Genomic DNA, 18,363 nt, shown 5'->3' with positions numbered 1-18,363 from the left:
ATCATCAAAGTGGCTCTGCATATTATGATCGTGTTTTCCACATCCAGCTGTCAGGGCCCGTGATAAAACTTGCCTACACACTGTAGCCCCGAGGGTTGCGTGACTTCTACAGGGTGCTACTGCCCAAAGTAATAATTTCCAGGGAGCATCACAGTAAACAGCGAGGAAATAAAAAGTATGAGGGGGAACCCCGCTCCAAAGAAAGCAATACGTTAGATTTATGCTCTGGTGACATGCGAGCGCTTTCTTTGCAGCAATACTCACCTTATAGTCTCCTCTAAATCCTAACTGCATTTCATGTAAAGTTTAAATTCAGACTTTATGTGAGAATTCAGGTGATGTGTCTGCCAGATTTCTCCCCCTTTCAGTCTATGCATAGAATTTGAGGGCCAGTCTTGGTCCCTGTTTTTTTTCCCCCCTCTGTGGTGTGCTGAAGAAGTGGGCTGGTTCAGTGTCTTCCTACAGGGAGCGCAGGAAAGAAGAAGTTCGCACCAGTTTGCCTCCAATCCAGTGGAGGTTTCAATAGCAGCGGCGCGGCAGGGGAGGGACGCACTGCCAGCACTCGGGATACCCACTCACTCACTCACTCACTCACACACACACACACACACCCACACACACACACACACTCACACACACTCCTGCCCACTAGAGACCAGTTAAATCCGCAAGAAAACTGCAAACACGCACCAGAGCAGTCGCCTAATCCGATTGATAGGCAACAACAATAGGCGTGAAAAACTGAGGGGAACTACTGGACACTGCAGAGGACGACTTGTGTTTTGATTTTTCCTTTAAATCGCATCTTATTTAGCGATAAGACACTTTTTTTTTTAATTAAAAAAATCTTGGTGATATCAAAGTGGTTTTGAGAACAAGAAGCGGCATCCTTCAGATAACTTCGTCGTTTCATATTCCAAAAGGTAAGATTATCTCTTGTATAAATTATCTATTTTTTTATGGTATGAGTTTGCCTGTGAAGTGGTGCGTCTGATCCAGAGCCTCTTTAATTATTAGCTAGATCTGACTGCAGACTCTAAGAAAAAAAGAAAAAAAAACTTCCTTCTCTTTCTTGAACTTTTCTTAAGCTTTTTTGGTGCGCATAAAAGCTCCATATAAATTCAGAGTCGGCCTCTCCGAGTTAAGTGCCTTTGAGACGCCTGCCAGAGAGACAGAGAGAGGGGAAGAGGTTTTGCGGTTTACAACTCCGGGAAGTTAAAAGTTTCAAACACATTTCAATCAAGCCTCAACTCGCATGCTCTTTTAATTGAAGGTTGTTTTGGTTCGGGTTGTATATCACAGCATATAGTACGGCACAGACGAGAACCGTTAAACGGGTGAATTTAAGAAAATCCTTTTTGCTTTTGTGCAGCCGAAAGGTTCCCATGCTCCCAGGGGTGACACAGCACCCAATAAAGGCGACTTATCAATACGCTCAGTATTTCTTATGGCCCCCGCGCTATGTGTGGTATCCATGCGCAATTCTAGCTGCAAAGTGTAAAAGAAAATGCTGCACAGTTGTTGTTTTTTTACTCGAGTGCGATTTTGGTTCACGTTGGTTTCACCTTGTCACCCATGGGTGCTTTTACGCACCTGTGAGAGCCCCGGACTGCGCTTGATGGAGAACTAGTTTTTTCCCTATCAATGAGAATTGGGATATAATTGACTCCCTCTCGCCTCATTTGTTTTAATCCAAATGAATCAAGGCAGATTAATCACAGTTTAGCTCATGTTGTGGAGTTGATTCTCCTCATCCGGTCCATGTGAGAGATGTGTGTGTGTGTGTGTGTGTGTGTGTGTGTGTATGTGTGTGTTTTTTCCTCCTCTCAGTCGGTGCTTAATGAGAGACATACTCGGAGCGGGGATTTGAATAACTGTATTTAGTAGCGGGGTGACGCCACACTGCCTCCCTTCTACTTTCTCAGGAGAATGAATCATGAACAAAAAAAAAAAAAAAAAAAAAAAAAGTCTTAAAATGGGAAGGTCTGCGTCGCATACCGTAACTAAATCGTGATTTGCATATGAAAACTCCTGGCTGAAAGAATTCTGCCAGTGTTGCTGTAACCATTTGCGTCTAGAGAAGTGACAGCAGGCTGCGGTCGGTGTATATACAGTCTCCTCCACGCTGCCTTTTGTCCGCGCTGGATGTCACATATCCCAGAGTCACCGGTGAAAGATTAAGCATACAAGTTTTTATTTCCTTGTTAAATTATTCATCATATCCACACCCACTCCCAGTCTCCCCCGTTCGCATTCATTTCGCAAAGCCCCTCATTATGCTCCCTCAGATGGACACAAGCACTGGCTGCTGAACAGGCTTTCACTGCTCCCCTCTCTGCCCAAACACAACATAACGGATCATGATTGACTCATTTCCCACGACGCGGGCCTGTGCCCTGGATGATGGGCAGTGGGTGGGTGACTTTCCCATGGGGCATTTTCTCTTGTAATCTATAATCACCCCTGCAGCCACAATGCAACAGCACATCAGTCAGTCCCCCCCCTTCAAATTCTATGTGAAAGGCTCGTTTTTTTTTGCACAGAAAGCAGCCCTGCGACCTGACCCTCCTCATAGAGACATTCCAGGATGCAGTGCTAAATGCAAGCTTCGGAGATGGGACTATAGAGAAAAGCAGGAAGGGAGGGGAAGGGTGAGAAGGAGAGGAAACTGGGCTCTCCTTTTCCATCATGCTATTGTGCCAGCTTTCGTGTCTCTGATGATGCGGATAGTTCAAGAAACTCAAACTGTGAGTGATGTTGTGGATGGCGTGGAGACAGGTCCTGAGTGATGATGATTTCGACTTATACACAGAGCGGAGTGGAGGAATGTGATGGTTTGGACACACACACCCACACACACACACAGTCAGACACATACACATTAATATATGGACACACATTTACACAGCAGATAAAAATCTCCAGTCTTGGACCGGAGCCCTTACCACAGTCTCTACCAATTCATTAATGAGCTGTTTAAGCTGTCCAAAAGTACCAGACCTGCTTTGGTTTGGCCTGCCTATAGAACAGGTCCAGGTCCTGTGCGGTTCCATCCTTGGCTCCCCTCTCAGCCCCCTCACACACTCCACTCACTCCAATCCCCACATTGGCCCTGAAGTGACAGCAGTGATGGAGCTCGCTACTGAGGACCCACCATAAATCTGCCTTCAGACTTCCTTAAAGAAAACACACAGAGGCTTCAGGTCCTGCGAGCCCTGCCAGGCGTCTTGTTGGGTGGAATCCGAAATGTCTCTTTATTTGTGTTGAAATTAAACTGTCTTTTATTCCCTCCCGTTCTGTTAATGAGCTCCATGTGGCAGCAGGCAGGAGGCTTATCCGTCTTGACAAGGAGCTGGAGGGAAGGAGGGAGACCGGTTAAACAAAGTGAGGGGAGAGAGGGGAGGTCAGGGGCAGTTTGGTGCTCGTGCACATGATCGAGGATATATACATGCAAACACACACACACACACACCACAGAGGCTGTACATGCATGTGCTCTGCTTTGTGTTCAGAAATGCCTCCATACATGGAAGTAGCGTGCTTATAATTGTTTTTTTCCTGCTGGAAATACACTCACACTCGTACAGTTGATCAGGTGCGCGGATGGAAATTGTTGCATGTAATTGATATTTTTTTGCTCTAATCATCAGTGGATTGTGAATGATTGTAATTTTTGCAGCCGAGTGATGTCATTGAAAAAAAATGGAGCCCATCTGGGAGATGCAGTGTGAACATTTTGTTTTGGCTTTGCACACGATTTCCCATTTTGCTTGTAATGACCTTAAATTAGAGCAGGGTCAAAGCTGTTATAGTAGAAATTCAAATGAGGGGATGGCATTCCTCAGATCACACAGAAACGGAAAGATAGAAAGGGTGCAGGGTCTTTTTTTGTGTTCTTCCTGTCATAGATGGATAATGTAGATGTACCAAAGGCAGCCATGGGAAAGAAGATCATTACTATTTCCTTGTTTAGAAATGGCACTGCATTTGTCCCTAATCTCATGTCACAGCTCTCTAGACTCCACAGCTTGCCAATTAGAATATACAAGACATTTTCCACCCAAGATGGAGTGCAAATCCCACTTAAAGTGAAACAAAAACTATAAATGTATAAATAAACAGATAAAAAAGCAACAGCAAAAGCAAAGTTGACACGATTGCGGGTGACCGTGCCTTTAAATTATCCGTCCTCAAATTGCAATCATACATTCTCCCTCATTCTAATTAAACATTAGGCTTTATTTGTTCCAGATGCAGCTTTTTTTTGATGTGTTATTTTGGTAAGGGAGCTCTGTGGCATGAGAATGGCGCAGGCCCGCATGTAAAAGCGGATCCAGCGCAGCCTGTGTCACCATGTTGACTCTGCGCTGGTCCATGCAACCGCAGTGACCCAACACAACTGCTCCAATATTCGGATATCATCGCTCTGCAGTATATTGTGAATACAGACTGAGAGTGGTTCTGTGCATGTGGGAGAAAATGCTGTTAGGTTCAGTCATAGGGTTTAAATCAGCGGTGTCACATGTGAGGGGCACACTGAAGGCACACATCAAATGTGCTAATGACAGTGGTGATAAAACTCTTACTGTATGAGTGATAGCAGACATTATGTGTAATGACATCAGTATGGGGGACAGAGCGGCTGGGGACGGGGCCCTCGCTGTGTCTGTGTGGTGTTTGGGGATGTTGGAATGAAAGACAGCTCTGAACAGCTCTGTACATACCACCTCAGAGCTGTCTTGAGTATTAATAGACATGTCTTTGTTCCGACTGACACGCTTCTGAAGTGGAATGAGACAAGCCGAGGCGATAAGGATCTCCACTCTCTGTGTGAGTCAAACCTCAAAGTACCACTTAGGCGGCTTTCGTTTTGCTCTCTGAAGTCTGGCGGTACGACGGGAGGTTGGGATCAGACAACAGCAGAGACGGAGACACTGACAGGAGCTGTCAAGGACTTTTTGCTTGCCTGTGCTTTTTAAGGGCGATAATACATAAATGAAGCCATGTTTGTATAGTAGTGGTGTAGTGGTTCTTCGTCCAGGCCTAGCCACTCTGGCTTTACTTGTCTTTATCTGTTCAGGACGGTAATGAAGGAGGAGAAGTGGATAGAATTAAATAGAAGGGAAGGATGAACAAGTGTGAAAAGGGAAAGAGATTACTTGTTGATGAAAAAACTGTGATCAAGGCAAAGAGAGACATGAGGGTGAGCACAGAAAGGGAGAGAGAGAGGGGTCATTAAAAGGACACCATCTCCCTTGCAGTAAATGGCAGTAAAGTATCTGGCTAATCTGCCATCATTACACTGATTAAATCACTAGGGATTTGGCGTTCCCATCAGCTGCAATCAATGGGACAAAATCAATAGACAGGGGATACGTGAGAGGCTCTCAGCCGCACCTCAGCTCCATCTGTGGACTGCAGCACCACGCATTTTTATATTAGCATCAATAAAACTTAAACAACATGGATTCAGAGATTTATATTAAGTGGTTTATGAAATAGTGTGGTTCCCCGGAGCATAGAGCAATGTCTTTTCCTTTACGCATCTGTGTTTAAATCTAAACCCTCCTTCTTCACTATGGCCTGGGCTACTCATTCATTCCACCTTTACTTTTTTGTCTCTCACTCATTGATTCACCCACAGATGGTGTCTGTGTTGCCAGCCAGGTTTAATCTTAAATGTTAATTAAGGCTAAAACTAAAAGGAAAAGGAGGCAAGAAAATACATTTTAATATGAAATAAAACATGTAGCTGAAAATGAGTAAAGCAGAACTCTACTAAAAACACTGTAACTGTGTTGCCAAAACTAGGCAATGCCAAATCTAACTCATTAGGAAGAGTTTTGTATTTTTAGCCAGTGCCAGAATGAAAATAAAGAGCTATTCAGAACTTTCATGGCAAAAAATAGACATTTTGGATAAATGGTAACTTATATGACCCATTAATATTCGTTGCTGATGGGCATTAAAGCAATTTTTAGACATTTTTTATTTCTCATGTCCGGTTAAAATTAGTCTAGCTATAGCCAGTGGTTGATTAGCTTGGCGTGTTTTAACATAAAGACCAAAACCTGGGGGAGAGAGCTAGCTTGTCTCTTTTAGAATTTCAGGTAAAAAAAAGAAACAAAAAATCCCAATAGTTGCACAAAACTAAAAAAAAAAAAAAAAAAAAACTGTAAAAACTGTAAAAACAACAAACTGTGTGAGGTGTTTTGAGAAGTATTCTCACTCGCTTTCACGTGAGACTGGTTGTTGTCTATAGGCTAGGAGTAGATTAGCTTAGTTTAGTATTAAAAATGGAGGCAATAGGAAACAGATGGCTCTGTCCAAAGGTGAAAATAATCCGTATACCAGTAGTTTGAAGCTCAATAATTGACATGTTACACCTCGTTTGTTTAATCATGTCGTTTTTTTTAATGCTTTGTTTTTTTGTCCATTTTGTGTTAATTAGTGTGTTTCACAGCTGGCTAGCAGATTTTTCAAACCCTTATGAAAGAGCTGGGTTCCCCTTTTCCTCATGTTTACAATCTTTATGCTATGCTTAGCTAACAGTCTCCTGGTTGTAGCTTTATATTTAACACTTGTGGGAGTAGTATTGATCCTCTCATCTAACATTCCAAACTATTCATTTCAATTTTAAGACATAGCTCTTTGATAAAAGATAAATGCTGTCTCGTTTTTCACAGGAATTATATAAACCTGCATACAAAACTGAGTCATTTCTCTGTGTGTTGCAGAATGAGGCAGTGTAAAGGTTGGAGCGTGGTGCTGCTGGTGCTGTTGGGACTGGGAGCACTGGCCCAGAAGCTGCCCACGAGAGACGAAGGGCTTTTTCAGATGCAGATCAGAGACAAGTCCATGTTCCATGATTCCTCAGTCGTACCGGATGGAGCTGAGATCAGTGGCTACCTGTTCAGGGACACACCCAAAAGGTAAGAGCTCTGCAGACAAACAGTGAATGAATGAATTCAATAATTCAAGAGAGTCTATGTTTGTAATAACAGTCACTGAGGAAAAGATTAAACTTGTTGATGGCCACTTACTGTAAATAGATAGAAAACATTAGACCTTGCATTGTAACATGATCTGTGCTGTTGATGCAAAAACTAAATAATAGATGAGAAACTCATGTTCGTGTAACTGAGTGTCTGTCAGCTCACAGCGAGAGAGACCAAGGTCAGCAGAACAATATCACTGCCTGCTTGAGCATAACAGCTTCAAATTGTCTGTTTATGCATTTATACAACACTTTTTTTAGGATCACATCAAACTAGGTTGAATCATGAATGATGAGGCTCATATCAATCCCCTTTAATCTGTTATATTCACAGGTACTACTTTGTGGTGGAAGAAGACAACACACCCCTGTCTGTGACTGTGACACCTTGTGATGCTCCTCTGGAGTGGAAACTCACTCTGCAAGAGCTGCCAGAAGAGGCCAGCGGAGAGGGATCAGGTATAATTGACATAAGGCAGCAGTGGAAGAGGTTAATGACACGTTATGTGGAAATATCACTATCCCCCACACACAATTAACCTGCAGGGTGATGTTAGGCTTTGTGTTTTGGTGGGTTTTAATTAAGTCACAGTCGTAGTGTCTAGTCTGACCACTTATGATGTCTGTCTCGGGCCAAGCTGACGTCTATAATTTTAGAGAAGGGTTCTACTCTTGTCAACCTACTGAATCAAAGCATTACACCCCTTTACTTAAGCTGTCTTGGTCTTCTTAAGGTAAATCCTGCTGCTCTGTTTGTCTGTCTGTCTGTCTTCCTTCCTCTTCCCCTTTCTTTCTTTCTTTCTTTCTTTCTTTCTTTTTTTTAATGGTCTCTGCTTCACATTAAAACTTTCTCCATCTGGAGGGCGTCCTTTCAGCACAGTAGATCTTGCCAGATGACTAAAGCGGCGGTTTTAGAGCATAGATGTGTGATGTGAGCATATATTTGAATGTCAATACATGAGCACCTGCATGTGTGTGTCTGTGCTCTTGTCAGATCAAATATAACAAAATGATTTATTGAGTAGTTTCCCTATTGAAGACATTTACCTTACATCAAGAGAAAAATAATTCATCAGAAAAAAAATGACACATTTGAACCCAACACACGCAGCGCCATGGGTATAAATCTGACTTCACAAAAAAATGGTGCAGCAATAGTTCAGCCAGTTTCTTTCTGTCTTTGCAACTCTTTTTGCTTAATGTCTCTAGTGGGAGTAGATCTTTGAGCATTAATTTTTAGTACACCGCTGAGCACACTCTCTGGTTGACAAACATAATATTATGGTTTCTTGCTCAAGTCGGTCTAAGAGCTTGGACTGTCTCTCTCACGTGGAAGCTACAAGGCGCCTCTTTGTAGCGCAGCTTCCTCGGAAAGGCCAAGTGAATGCTGGCCTGTGATGTTTGGGGATGTTTGGAGTCAAAACATGGCTGCCATGTCAGGGGCTAATCGTCCGTGAGGCTTGCAGGGATTCATCATGACTTCACAGCATCAACATATTAAACATTTTCTTGTACATTTGGAAATGATTTTTCATCAAAGCCAAAAATGAAATAGAAGAAAAATATTGTGAAGGGCATAACTAAAGATCTGTCAACATGTTTCTGTAATATCAAATTGGATGCAGTGTTGAGCAAAGAGTTCACGTTGTTCCTATTTGTTTTTATTTTCCAGGAGAGCCTGAACCTCTGGACCAACAGAAACAGCAGGTGACAGTAGACGAGGGGACGGAGCTCTTCACCTACAAGGGCAACGATGTGGAGTCCTATGTGGCCACCAGCACGCCCTCTGGCCTCTACCAGCTGGAAATACTGTCCACAGAGAAAGACAGTAACTTCAAGGTGTATGCCACCACAACTCCGGAGTCTGATCAGCCATACCCGGAGCTGCCCTACGACCCTCGCATGGATGTGACCGCACTGGGCCGTACCACTGTTACCCTGGCCTGGAAGCCTACACCAACGGGCTCTCTAATGGGCCAGCCTGTTCAGTATTGTGTTGTGATCAACAAGGAGCACAATTTCAAGAGCATGTGTGCTGCCGAAGCTAAAATCAGCACTGATGACGCCTTCATGTTGGCTCCAAAGCCTGGTAGAGATTTTAGCCCGTTTGACTTTGCGCATTTTGGCTTTGTTCCCTCTGACAACGGTTTTGGCAAGGACCGAGGCCTAACAAGTAATAAGATCTCACGGGCATACACAGCCAAACCCAGAGCGTCGGACATTCAGAAGGTGTGTATTGGCAATAAAAATATTTTCACTGTGTCAGACCTGAAACCAGACACACAGTACTACTTTGATGTCTTTGCTGTGAATTCTGCCACCAACACCAGCACGGCGTACGTGGGGACTTTCGCCCGCACTAAAGAGGAAGCTCGTCAGAAGACAGTGGAGCTGAAGGACGGCAAAGTATCGGATGTTTTCATCAAGAGAAAGGGCAGCAAGTTTCTACGCTTCGCTCCAGTGTCTTCACACCAGAGGGTCACGCTGTTTGTCCACACATGTCTGGACGCCGTGCAGGTGCAGGTGAGGCGTGATGGCAAGTTGCTGCTCTCCCAGATTGTGGAGGGGGTGCGGCAGTTCCAGCTGCGGGGAAAGCCAAAAGCCAAGTACCTGATCCGTTTGCGTGGCAGCAGGAATGGGGCCTCCATATTGAAGATACTAGCCACCACACGACCCAGCAGCAAGCAGCCTTTCCCTTCACTTCCGGAGGATACGCGCATCAAGGCCTTTGACAAGCTGCGCACATGCTCCTCCGCCACTGTGGCCTGGCTGGGTACACAGGACCGCAACAAATACTGCATTTATCGCAAAGAGGTGGCCGACAATTACGGCGAGGAGATGCGACGCCGGGAACACAACAAGTGCGCTGGGCCAGAGACCCGCAGGAAGTCAGAAAAGGTCCTGTGCAAGTACTTCCACAGCCCAAACCTGCAGAAAGCTGTGACTACAGAAACCATCACAGGTCTGGAGCCAGGCAAGACCTACCTGCTGGACGTTTATGTGGTGGGACACAGTGGTCACTCAGTGAAATACCAGAGCAAACTGGTGAAAACAAGGAAATACTGCTAAATGACTCTGCAAAGAATAAATCTATTATAAATATATATATTAAATAAGTTTATTTAACTCTAAGTGATATTCTACTAAGGAGTGTATACAGACTGACTACTCACACAGCTGATGGGCCTGTGGCAGTGACTGAACTGTTTGTAGAGAGAGATATCAACCTGTATATTTATGTTTACATTTCATCGTGGCACGTCAGGGCGGCCCATAGCGTGAGGTGCTTTGTTGCCAGGCTTGTCGTCTTGACATCATGTTGCCACCGGGGAGGCAGAATTTCAAAGATCATCTTTCATCTTGTATGTTTCTTTGTTGCTGCATGACATTTGCTTTTGTCTGTCATTATTTGTCTGTCCTTTCAGTTTCCAATCTTGTTGACCGGAGGAGATACAGTAGCTACCCGCATTGTATAGATCTCTTGCTGCATATTCACTACATGTTTTAGAAGGAATTTAAATTATTTTATACTTTTTGTCTCTCTTTACGATTGTCTGTTTTTATTGATGACAATAATAACTGTTACGAGGAAATTCCAGTTTTATGAGGAAGTTGTCGTAGTTCAGACATTCCCTTATGTATCTCAGCCAGTGTTTGCTCTAGAGCCCATCTTGTAAATGTGTTCTGTGCTGGAGATCTGTGTTATTATCACTGTATCGCTGTGTGTGTGTGTCACATGTACAGAGTTGTCCTGCCAATATTCATGTACATAAACACTAAATATAGAACAAGTAATCCCTGTGTCACCCTGGGTGTCATGTTCTTTTGCCAAGCAGTTAACATCAAAATCGTGGCTCCAAGATGAAAGAGCGCACTGCGTATTGTGTTTATAGATTCAGACGCCTGAATCAGGGTAAAAAAAGCAGAACGCCATACTTGTAACAATTTAAAATGATAACTTGATCCCAGAAACGATGTGGGAAAAGAAAAACTGACCGAATCTGTGGATGAGTTATTTTTTGGAAGGACTTTTAAAGATCTTAGATGTCCTCACTAGTGGTACTTAAGCTCCTAAATATGACTTCTTTGGCATCCTTGAACATATCAGTCTCCTAGATGTACAGTAATAAATCAATGAATCTTAGAATACTAATGGGTGTATTTCTTTGTCTCTGCTGGAGAGCCATTAATATTTTTATGTTTCTACAAAAAGATCTACTCATTACTGCCCTCACACATGAAACAAGTCTTTTATAGCTCTGGGATGCCATTTATTTCAAATGGTCTCCTTGTAATCTTTGCTTTTGTGTAAAGACAGTCACTCTATATATGGTGTTTATTGCTTTGTAAACTGACTGATTTCCTCAATAATGAAATTCAATAGTGCTACACAGGATGTTATTGATCAGGAAAAAGAGTCGTGATAAGTCAGATGTCTGGGCATATTAGGGCATATAAAACATAACTTACCATGATGTGACAATATAATCTATGTAAATAATAATAAATAACTGCACTATGTTTACCATCTTTTCTATAATAATGAATAATACACTGATCAAAATAGCAAATGTTTGATTTTTTAAAATTAAATTAAAAAAAAGAAGCTATTAGTGATACTGAACAGGTAGCCATCTGTAAAGCAACCTTTCTGTTAACCTACTGGATGAATCCATTTAGAGTCCTTGTTTTTTTAAGTGAATACAGTTTAAAAAAGCAGGCTTCAAATTTGGGAGAATTGGGTGACTTGCAATATTGTTTAACTATTAGACGCAGTTAACCACAAATAAGCAAAGAGAAAAGCCAGACACACATCAGTGCGCATATCCACACGTTCCAATTAAGAGTAGTCTCAGGTGAATGGAAATGTTCTCTCTGTTGTGGCCAAGAAAAGCAGCTGTTGCTCGTGAATTGCCATGTTTCCATCACGACCCTGATTCTGGGTAGCTACGTTCCCCATCGCCACAACTCACTGTCAATCAAGTGCTCCTGGTCAGAGGAAATGCAGGGAGGCTCCACCTGGCTTCCATTAACCTGCCGTTGCCCTAGAGTAATGTGGAGAAGCTTCCAGAGGGTTGTGGAAGCGTCATGGATATCCCTGTAAACTGCCACTAATAAAGCTGGCCGGCTCTGCTCAAAATGTTATCCTGCACGTGTGAATAAGATCTGCCGTGAAAGGCCTTGGCTCCTTTAAAGAAATCATGAATCTCCAGCTCAGCTCGCTGGTCAAGTCAAGAGGTCCATGGTGGAAAAAGCAGAAAGTACCGACACTTCAGTTTTGGCAGCACGCTTCAGAAAATCTCTTCAAAAACACACATGCAAACATACGTACACAGAGAAACCTCTATCTGAGAGCTAACCATCTGCAGGGCTGTCTATGTTTATCCTTTGCGTGGTAATGAGCGCAGGGCTTTGATGTGTGAGTTTTGTATATATGTGTGTACATGGAGCAGGGCAAGGAGAGGAGACAGACATGTAGTGCTCTGGTAAGTGGTGGAGTAATCACAGCAGCGCACGGAAGACCTGGCTCTGATTCCTGGTTGGGTTAGTTTGACATGCCACTATATTGAATTTAAGCTGAGCTGTCATTTAAGACCGTCCTAGGCAAATGGAATAAATGTACGCTGTTTATGACAACTCAATTATACCAAAGTTGTAAATGCTGTGGTTGAATTACAGTGTCAGAACATCTAAGTTGGGTTTTATACACTACTTATTTTGTATATGTATAAAATCTCCTGTATAACGAAGCCAGATTTGTCTGGTTTCAGAGGGTCAGAGATGTTAAGAAGTGATTTAGGAATACTTATGACATCGGGGGAAATATGCTTTTTTTGGCTTTCTTCATAACAAGAAAAGATCAATATCACTCTCTTGTTTGCACAGTAAATATGAAGCTAAGACTAGCAGCTGGTTAGCTTAGCTTAGGACAAAGAAGGAAAAAGGGGAAGCAGCTAGCCTGTCTCTGACCACAGGAAACAAAATCAGCTTCAGGACCTCTAAAGCTTATTAAATATAATACATATTATATTTGAAATGTTTTGTCTTTGTGTAACAAGATGTGTAAAACTCTTGATGAGTTTAATAGTGACTTTGGGTACTCTTTGGTTTTTGTATTAAGCAAAATTAAATACATTTTAACAAGTGAACTTTGGAGGAGCTGGTATGTGGACCTTTAAAAAAAAAATCTTTGGACAGTGGCTAGTTACAAATATCATAGCATCAATGTGTTCATAAAACTCTCAGAAAGAAAGCAAATAAGTGTTTGTGTGTGTGTAATATACAAGCTATCCAGAACAGCACCATATTCTTTTTATTTGAGACCTAGACTATTCCGTTTGTTTAGCACCTGGTTGGTCAGAGCACAAGGTTTCTTGTCATCTTGTTTCATGTGTTGTTTAAAGTTTAGTCATATTATGGTGCTTTTTTAAATTGCAGAGTTGTATGCTAGTGTGTTTAGGCTAGCAAGACGGCTCTGTTCAAGGCAGTTCTGTTAAAAGGGCAGTTATCTCAATAGAGTTTGTTTGCCGATATAAAGAAATGCAGCGTTATTTGTGTGGTGCATATGTATCGAAAAATGACTTTAAATGTTTCATGTTAAGTTAAAGATATTTACCTATAGCACTCTATTAGAGGGCTAGGGTTGTCATTAAGCTAACAGGGGCTAAAAAGTGATATTTCATGATAGGAATAGATGTGATTTATTTTCAGTCAGTTAATAATACTTAAATATTAAACTAGTAGCAACTCCATCCTGCTATCTACAAAGTCCAAGTCCAAGTCTTATCCACACCTTCATTTCCTCTTAAATTCAATGCAAGGACTAGACTACTGCAATTCATGGCATGCCTGAACGATGCAGCTTTTGCCTGGTGCAGAATGCAGCAGAAAGGCTTCTAACAAATACTCAATGTAGGGAAGACATCACTCCAGTCCTGGCCGAATTACACTGGCTCCCCATTCATTACAAAATCCAATATAGGATTCTATTGGTTCTGCTTGAATCCCTACATGGTCTGGCTCCACTTTACATTTCAGAACTCTTAACCCCTTACTCTGCACTGAGGCTACTCAGATCATAAAATCAAATGTTGTTAAAAGATTCATGATCCAGACTTAAAACAAAAGGAGATCTTGCTTTTACAGCTTTAGCTCCAACGCTGTGGAACAAACTCAGATCAGCTGAGTCAGTGCCTCATTTTAAAAAGCTTTTAAAAGACCCACCTGTTCAGACTGGCATAATGTAATATAATGACTTTTCATTGTGTTTTTATTACATTTTTGCTGTATGATGTTCTTTTTTTTCTCTGTGTGTTTTCTTATACTCTATGGTATTGAATTTTGTGGAGCACCTTGCAACTCTGGTTTTGAAAGGTGCTATAGAAATAAAGTATTATTATTAATATTCTCTCCTATGGTATGTTGAAGGTGTGTTTATAGTTGTCATTCAGCTACAGTATGGTGTGGGTGGTCATAAATAAACACTTTGTGAACCATCAGTTGAAGACCATTTATTATTATTCCATCAGCCGGAGATGCTGCAGTAACAGCTTAACCTCATCATTCCCAGCATACATCCAAGGAGAGCAGAAAGACTCAATGTGATGGTCTAAGGTTGTGGCATCCACTCCATCATTAAATGGAGGCCTCACAAAATATACCTCTAGGCGATAGAGACAATAAAATAGATGCCTGAAAGGACCGCTTAGAGGATGAATTTCCCCGCACTGGACACTTACAGACCCTGACAGAGAAGGTTAGAGAGAACTGCTAAAGTTAGACATTCCTGAGAGCCAGATTACAGCTTTTATAGACACCTTAGAGAAAGAAAGGACAATGTTAATAATATCCATGTGGAAATTAGAGATCACCTCACTCCATCCAATGAGACAAGATGTCCTTGTACACTGTAAGGCAGTAACAAAGACATTGTAAGGATTGGTTATGAAAAAATAACAGGCATTGATGCAGATTTTGATAGTGGAGCAGCAAAGTAATGTCTTTGTGGGCTGTTTAGAGATTATGCTGGCTTCATCAACTGATCCACAGTAACAACTGTTCATGGAAATGTATTAAAAACTTCTTTTTGCCAGCCCTAGCCCCAAACCAAAGTTCCCAGTTAACGTTCCAAGCTTCCCCAAGCCTGCATTCCCTTTTCTTCGTCTTAAAATAAATACCTTATTCTTAACATATCTCTGTCTCGCCAACTGTCTCTGCACCTGGGGTTACCTGCTCTGCCCCACTTAACAAATGAGAGCCTGTTTTCCCTTGGCTTATAGTTCATCAAGAAAGCCTTGTTGTTGACTATGTTGACGACAGTGTCATTAGCATAGCAGGTGTTAATTACACACAACAGTGCAGGAGAGTATACCGCCATGTTAGCATCCTGCTGAAGCAAAGGCTGTTGACCTGGCATTTAATGATTCAACTTTGGAGCTCCAGCTGGGTGACTATTCAACTTCTGCCTGCAGCTCTGCACCATAGCTTGTTGGTGGCTCCTCCACTGCTATGAACCACGCCTCACCTGCTGCTGCCCAGGTCCAGCCCCCCAGGTGGTCAGGCATGCCCACCCTTGGTGCTTGTTGTTGGTACGTCTATGGTCCAGCATGTAATGGTGCATAGTGGCCAGACTTTCTGCCATCCAGTTGTCTGCGTAAAGGACATTATACCCACTGCTCTGCAGCTGATTGAGGAACACAACTGTGTCTCTTTGGTCATTGTGAAAGGCTGCAACCAATGACATGAAAAATCAATAATTTGTGCACCTCATAGACAGCCTGCAGTACACTGTCCCTCATGTCAGCTACATATTTGGTTAAATGGATATTGTAGAAATATAGATATCCCATTCATGAATAGCTTTAGTTATTTCTTTAACCAATCAGTAATTTTTACATTGGATTGTCTCCACCCAAACCACTCAGTGTTACATGAACTAAACATTGAAATGGCCCTACACTCCTGCAAGGCCTTTACAGTATGACATCCGGAAAGTCCTGATTTTGGTCACCCTGCCTCATATTGGGTACTGCTAACATTCCAGTTATAATAATTAATAGACTTTCAACTGCATGTAGAAATACCCACCTAGATAAGAGGGACCTTTGTCCTATCTTTCTGTCCTATCTGGTTTGCTTCATACTTTTATAGCAGAAAATTTGTTGTGTCTGCTGATGGCGTTGACTCCTCTCAAGCATTGTCTAGGTTTGGGGTTCCACAGGGCTCCATTCTAGGACCATTATGTTTTCTCTTTCTCTTTGGGCCACACAGTATGCTATTTCATTTTGTTGCTATGCAGATGATACTCAGCTATATTTGTAATGCAAACCATCTGAATCAGCTAAGTTATCTTCCCTACATAATTGCCTAGCCGCGGTTAAGGACTGGATGTCACAAAATTTTCTCAGCACAATTCTTCCAAAACAGAAATCCTTATTATAGGCCCTGAGCACACTTAAGGTCAAGTTCTGCCTGCTCTTGGCACACTAGCTCAGCATGTGGTGCCCACTGTTAAAAACCTTGGAGTTATTTTAGACAAGAAACAGTTTTTTTCCACTTAAGAGATATTTCTAGAATTAGATCTTTTGTTTCTTTAATTTTTGATTTCAAAGAGTGATTTGTGGTTTTATCACTTCTCATCTGGACTATTGTAATGCACTGTTTAAATGCCTTGGCCAAAACATCATTGCATGACTTCAGGGTGTCCAAAACGTAGCCGCCAGGCTTTTAACCAGAGAACGAAAGCATGATCATATCTGCTCTATTTTAGCTTCCCTTCACTGGCTGCCTGTCCATTTTGGAACTGATTTAAAGATTTTACTCTTTACTTTTTATACCCTCAATGGTAAGGCACCAAGCTGCCTGGCTGGGCTTCTGAATCATTACTCACCAGCGCATAGCGCAAGATCCTCTGATAAGGCCCTGTTAGCTATTGCCCGGCCGAGGGTGAAGACCAAGGGTGACTGTTTGTGTGACTTTTGTTGTTAGGGCTTCATCCCTTTGGACAAACTTAACTGAGGAACTTAGACTAGAAAAATTCACTGGTCTCTTTTAAATCATCTCTAAAAATGTACTTCTACTGTTTGGCTTTTACTTAACTTTTTTACACCATGTGTTACTTTTATCCATTTTATGTGTTTTATTTGTTGATTGTGATTTTGTATTTGATTGTTTTCTTGCATTCTTTTATTACCCCTTTGGGAACCATCACTTGAAGAATTAGGGTTGCTACACTCTGTATATATGCTAAGAGTAGATTAGCTCAGTTTAGCATAAAGGCTCTATCCAAATGTGAAAAATATCTGCCTACCAGCAGCCTGACCACCACTAATTAACATGATTTACTTCAGTTGTTTAATGTTGTCAGCTTCTAAACTTAGTTTTGTGTTTAATTAATGAGCTTTGGATGTGCTGGTAGGCAGATTTATTTAAAACTTCCAGACATAGACAAACTAGCTGTTTTGTACATTTTCCAGTATTTAAGCTAAACTAAGCTTACTGTCTCGAGCTATAGCCTTGATATTGAACAAAGATACAAGATATGAGAGTGATATCCATCTTCTTATCTAACTCTCGGCAAAGACAGAAAAAAAGTGTATTTCTAAAAAATGCAGAAACTTTTCCTTGAAGTAAATGACTCTCTCACAAAACCAGTTTTATGAAGGCAGATGTGGCAGGCACTAGGGGAAAAAAAGCTTTTGGTGAAACTGATGTTTCAAAATAATGTCACAGATGTGCTTCGTAGATATGCAGCAGCTGTGATTTGTAGCAGAAGTTGGACCTCCTTTACACCCTCCCTTTAAGAGGGGCTTTAGGAGTTGGCATTTGTGAGCCTGTTTTGTGTATGTGTGTTTGAATGCACTTGCTGCTCAACTTAGAGCTGAGTGACACTTTTGGATAGACATTGTGAAAAGGGAGCAGAGGCTCGAATAGAGTCCAAATAGAGACAGACAGCAAATAGACACACACTGGGAGGGCTTTGAATTTTACTCCTGTGACAGAGAAAACACTGCTGTGTGTAAAAAAATCAGTACTGAATGAAGAGCTCCTGCCATCTATGGGGTTGGTACTATACTATACAAGAGAGTAGTTAAATTAAATTATTCAGGCCCACACTAGTACCAGTGTCTTAGAAAACTCCAAAGTCAACAGTGTGAAATGAAATTATGACGCTCTGAAATCTCACACACGCACACAGACAGGGAGCCCCGCCTGGGAAGCAAAGAGGAGTAGACCGTGATGAAAATGATTCCCCTTCAGTGGCTCCGGGGATAGATCATTATTGAGGCTCAGGTCCAAACCAGCTCTACATAGCTCTGATTTAGCAGAGGGCCAGGCAGAAATCGGAGGCTTTTTTCCAAACCAAT

The 18,363-nt window shown here is 42.0% G+C and overlaps 1 protein-coding gene across 1 annotated transcript; it reads left to right on the top strand.

Annotated features, from left to right (window-relative positions):
- Positions 1-539: 539 nt before the first annotated feature.
- On the top strand, positions 540-10,779 carry ndnf (neuron-derived neurotrophic factor). The gene is made up of 4 exons (XM_053322281.1): positions 540-923; positions 6,738-6,932; positions 7,332-7,456; positions 8,670-10,779. Exons 2-4 carry the CDS (start codon positions 6,739-6,741, stop codon positions 10,064-10,066), a joined length of 1,716 nt encoding a protein of 571 aa, XP_053178256.1. The 5' UTR covers positions 540-923; position 6,738; the 3' UTR covers positions 10,067-10,779.
- The last annotated feature ends 7,584 nt before the right edge of the window (positions 10,780-18,363 follow it).

The sequence above is a fragment of the Scomber japonicus genome, chromosome 7, assembly GCF_027409825.1.
Source record: "Scomber japonicus isolate fScoJap1 chromosome 7, fScoJap1.pri, whole genome shotgun sequence".
Taxonomy (NCBI): Eukaryota; Metazoa; Chordata; class Actinopteri; order Scombriformes; family Scombridae; genus Scomber; species Scomber japonicus.
Note: the sequence above shows the minus strand (reverse complement) of the source record. Positions and strands in the feature narration are given on the sequence as shown.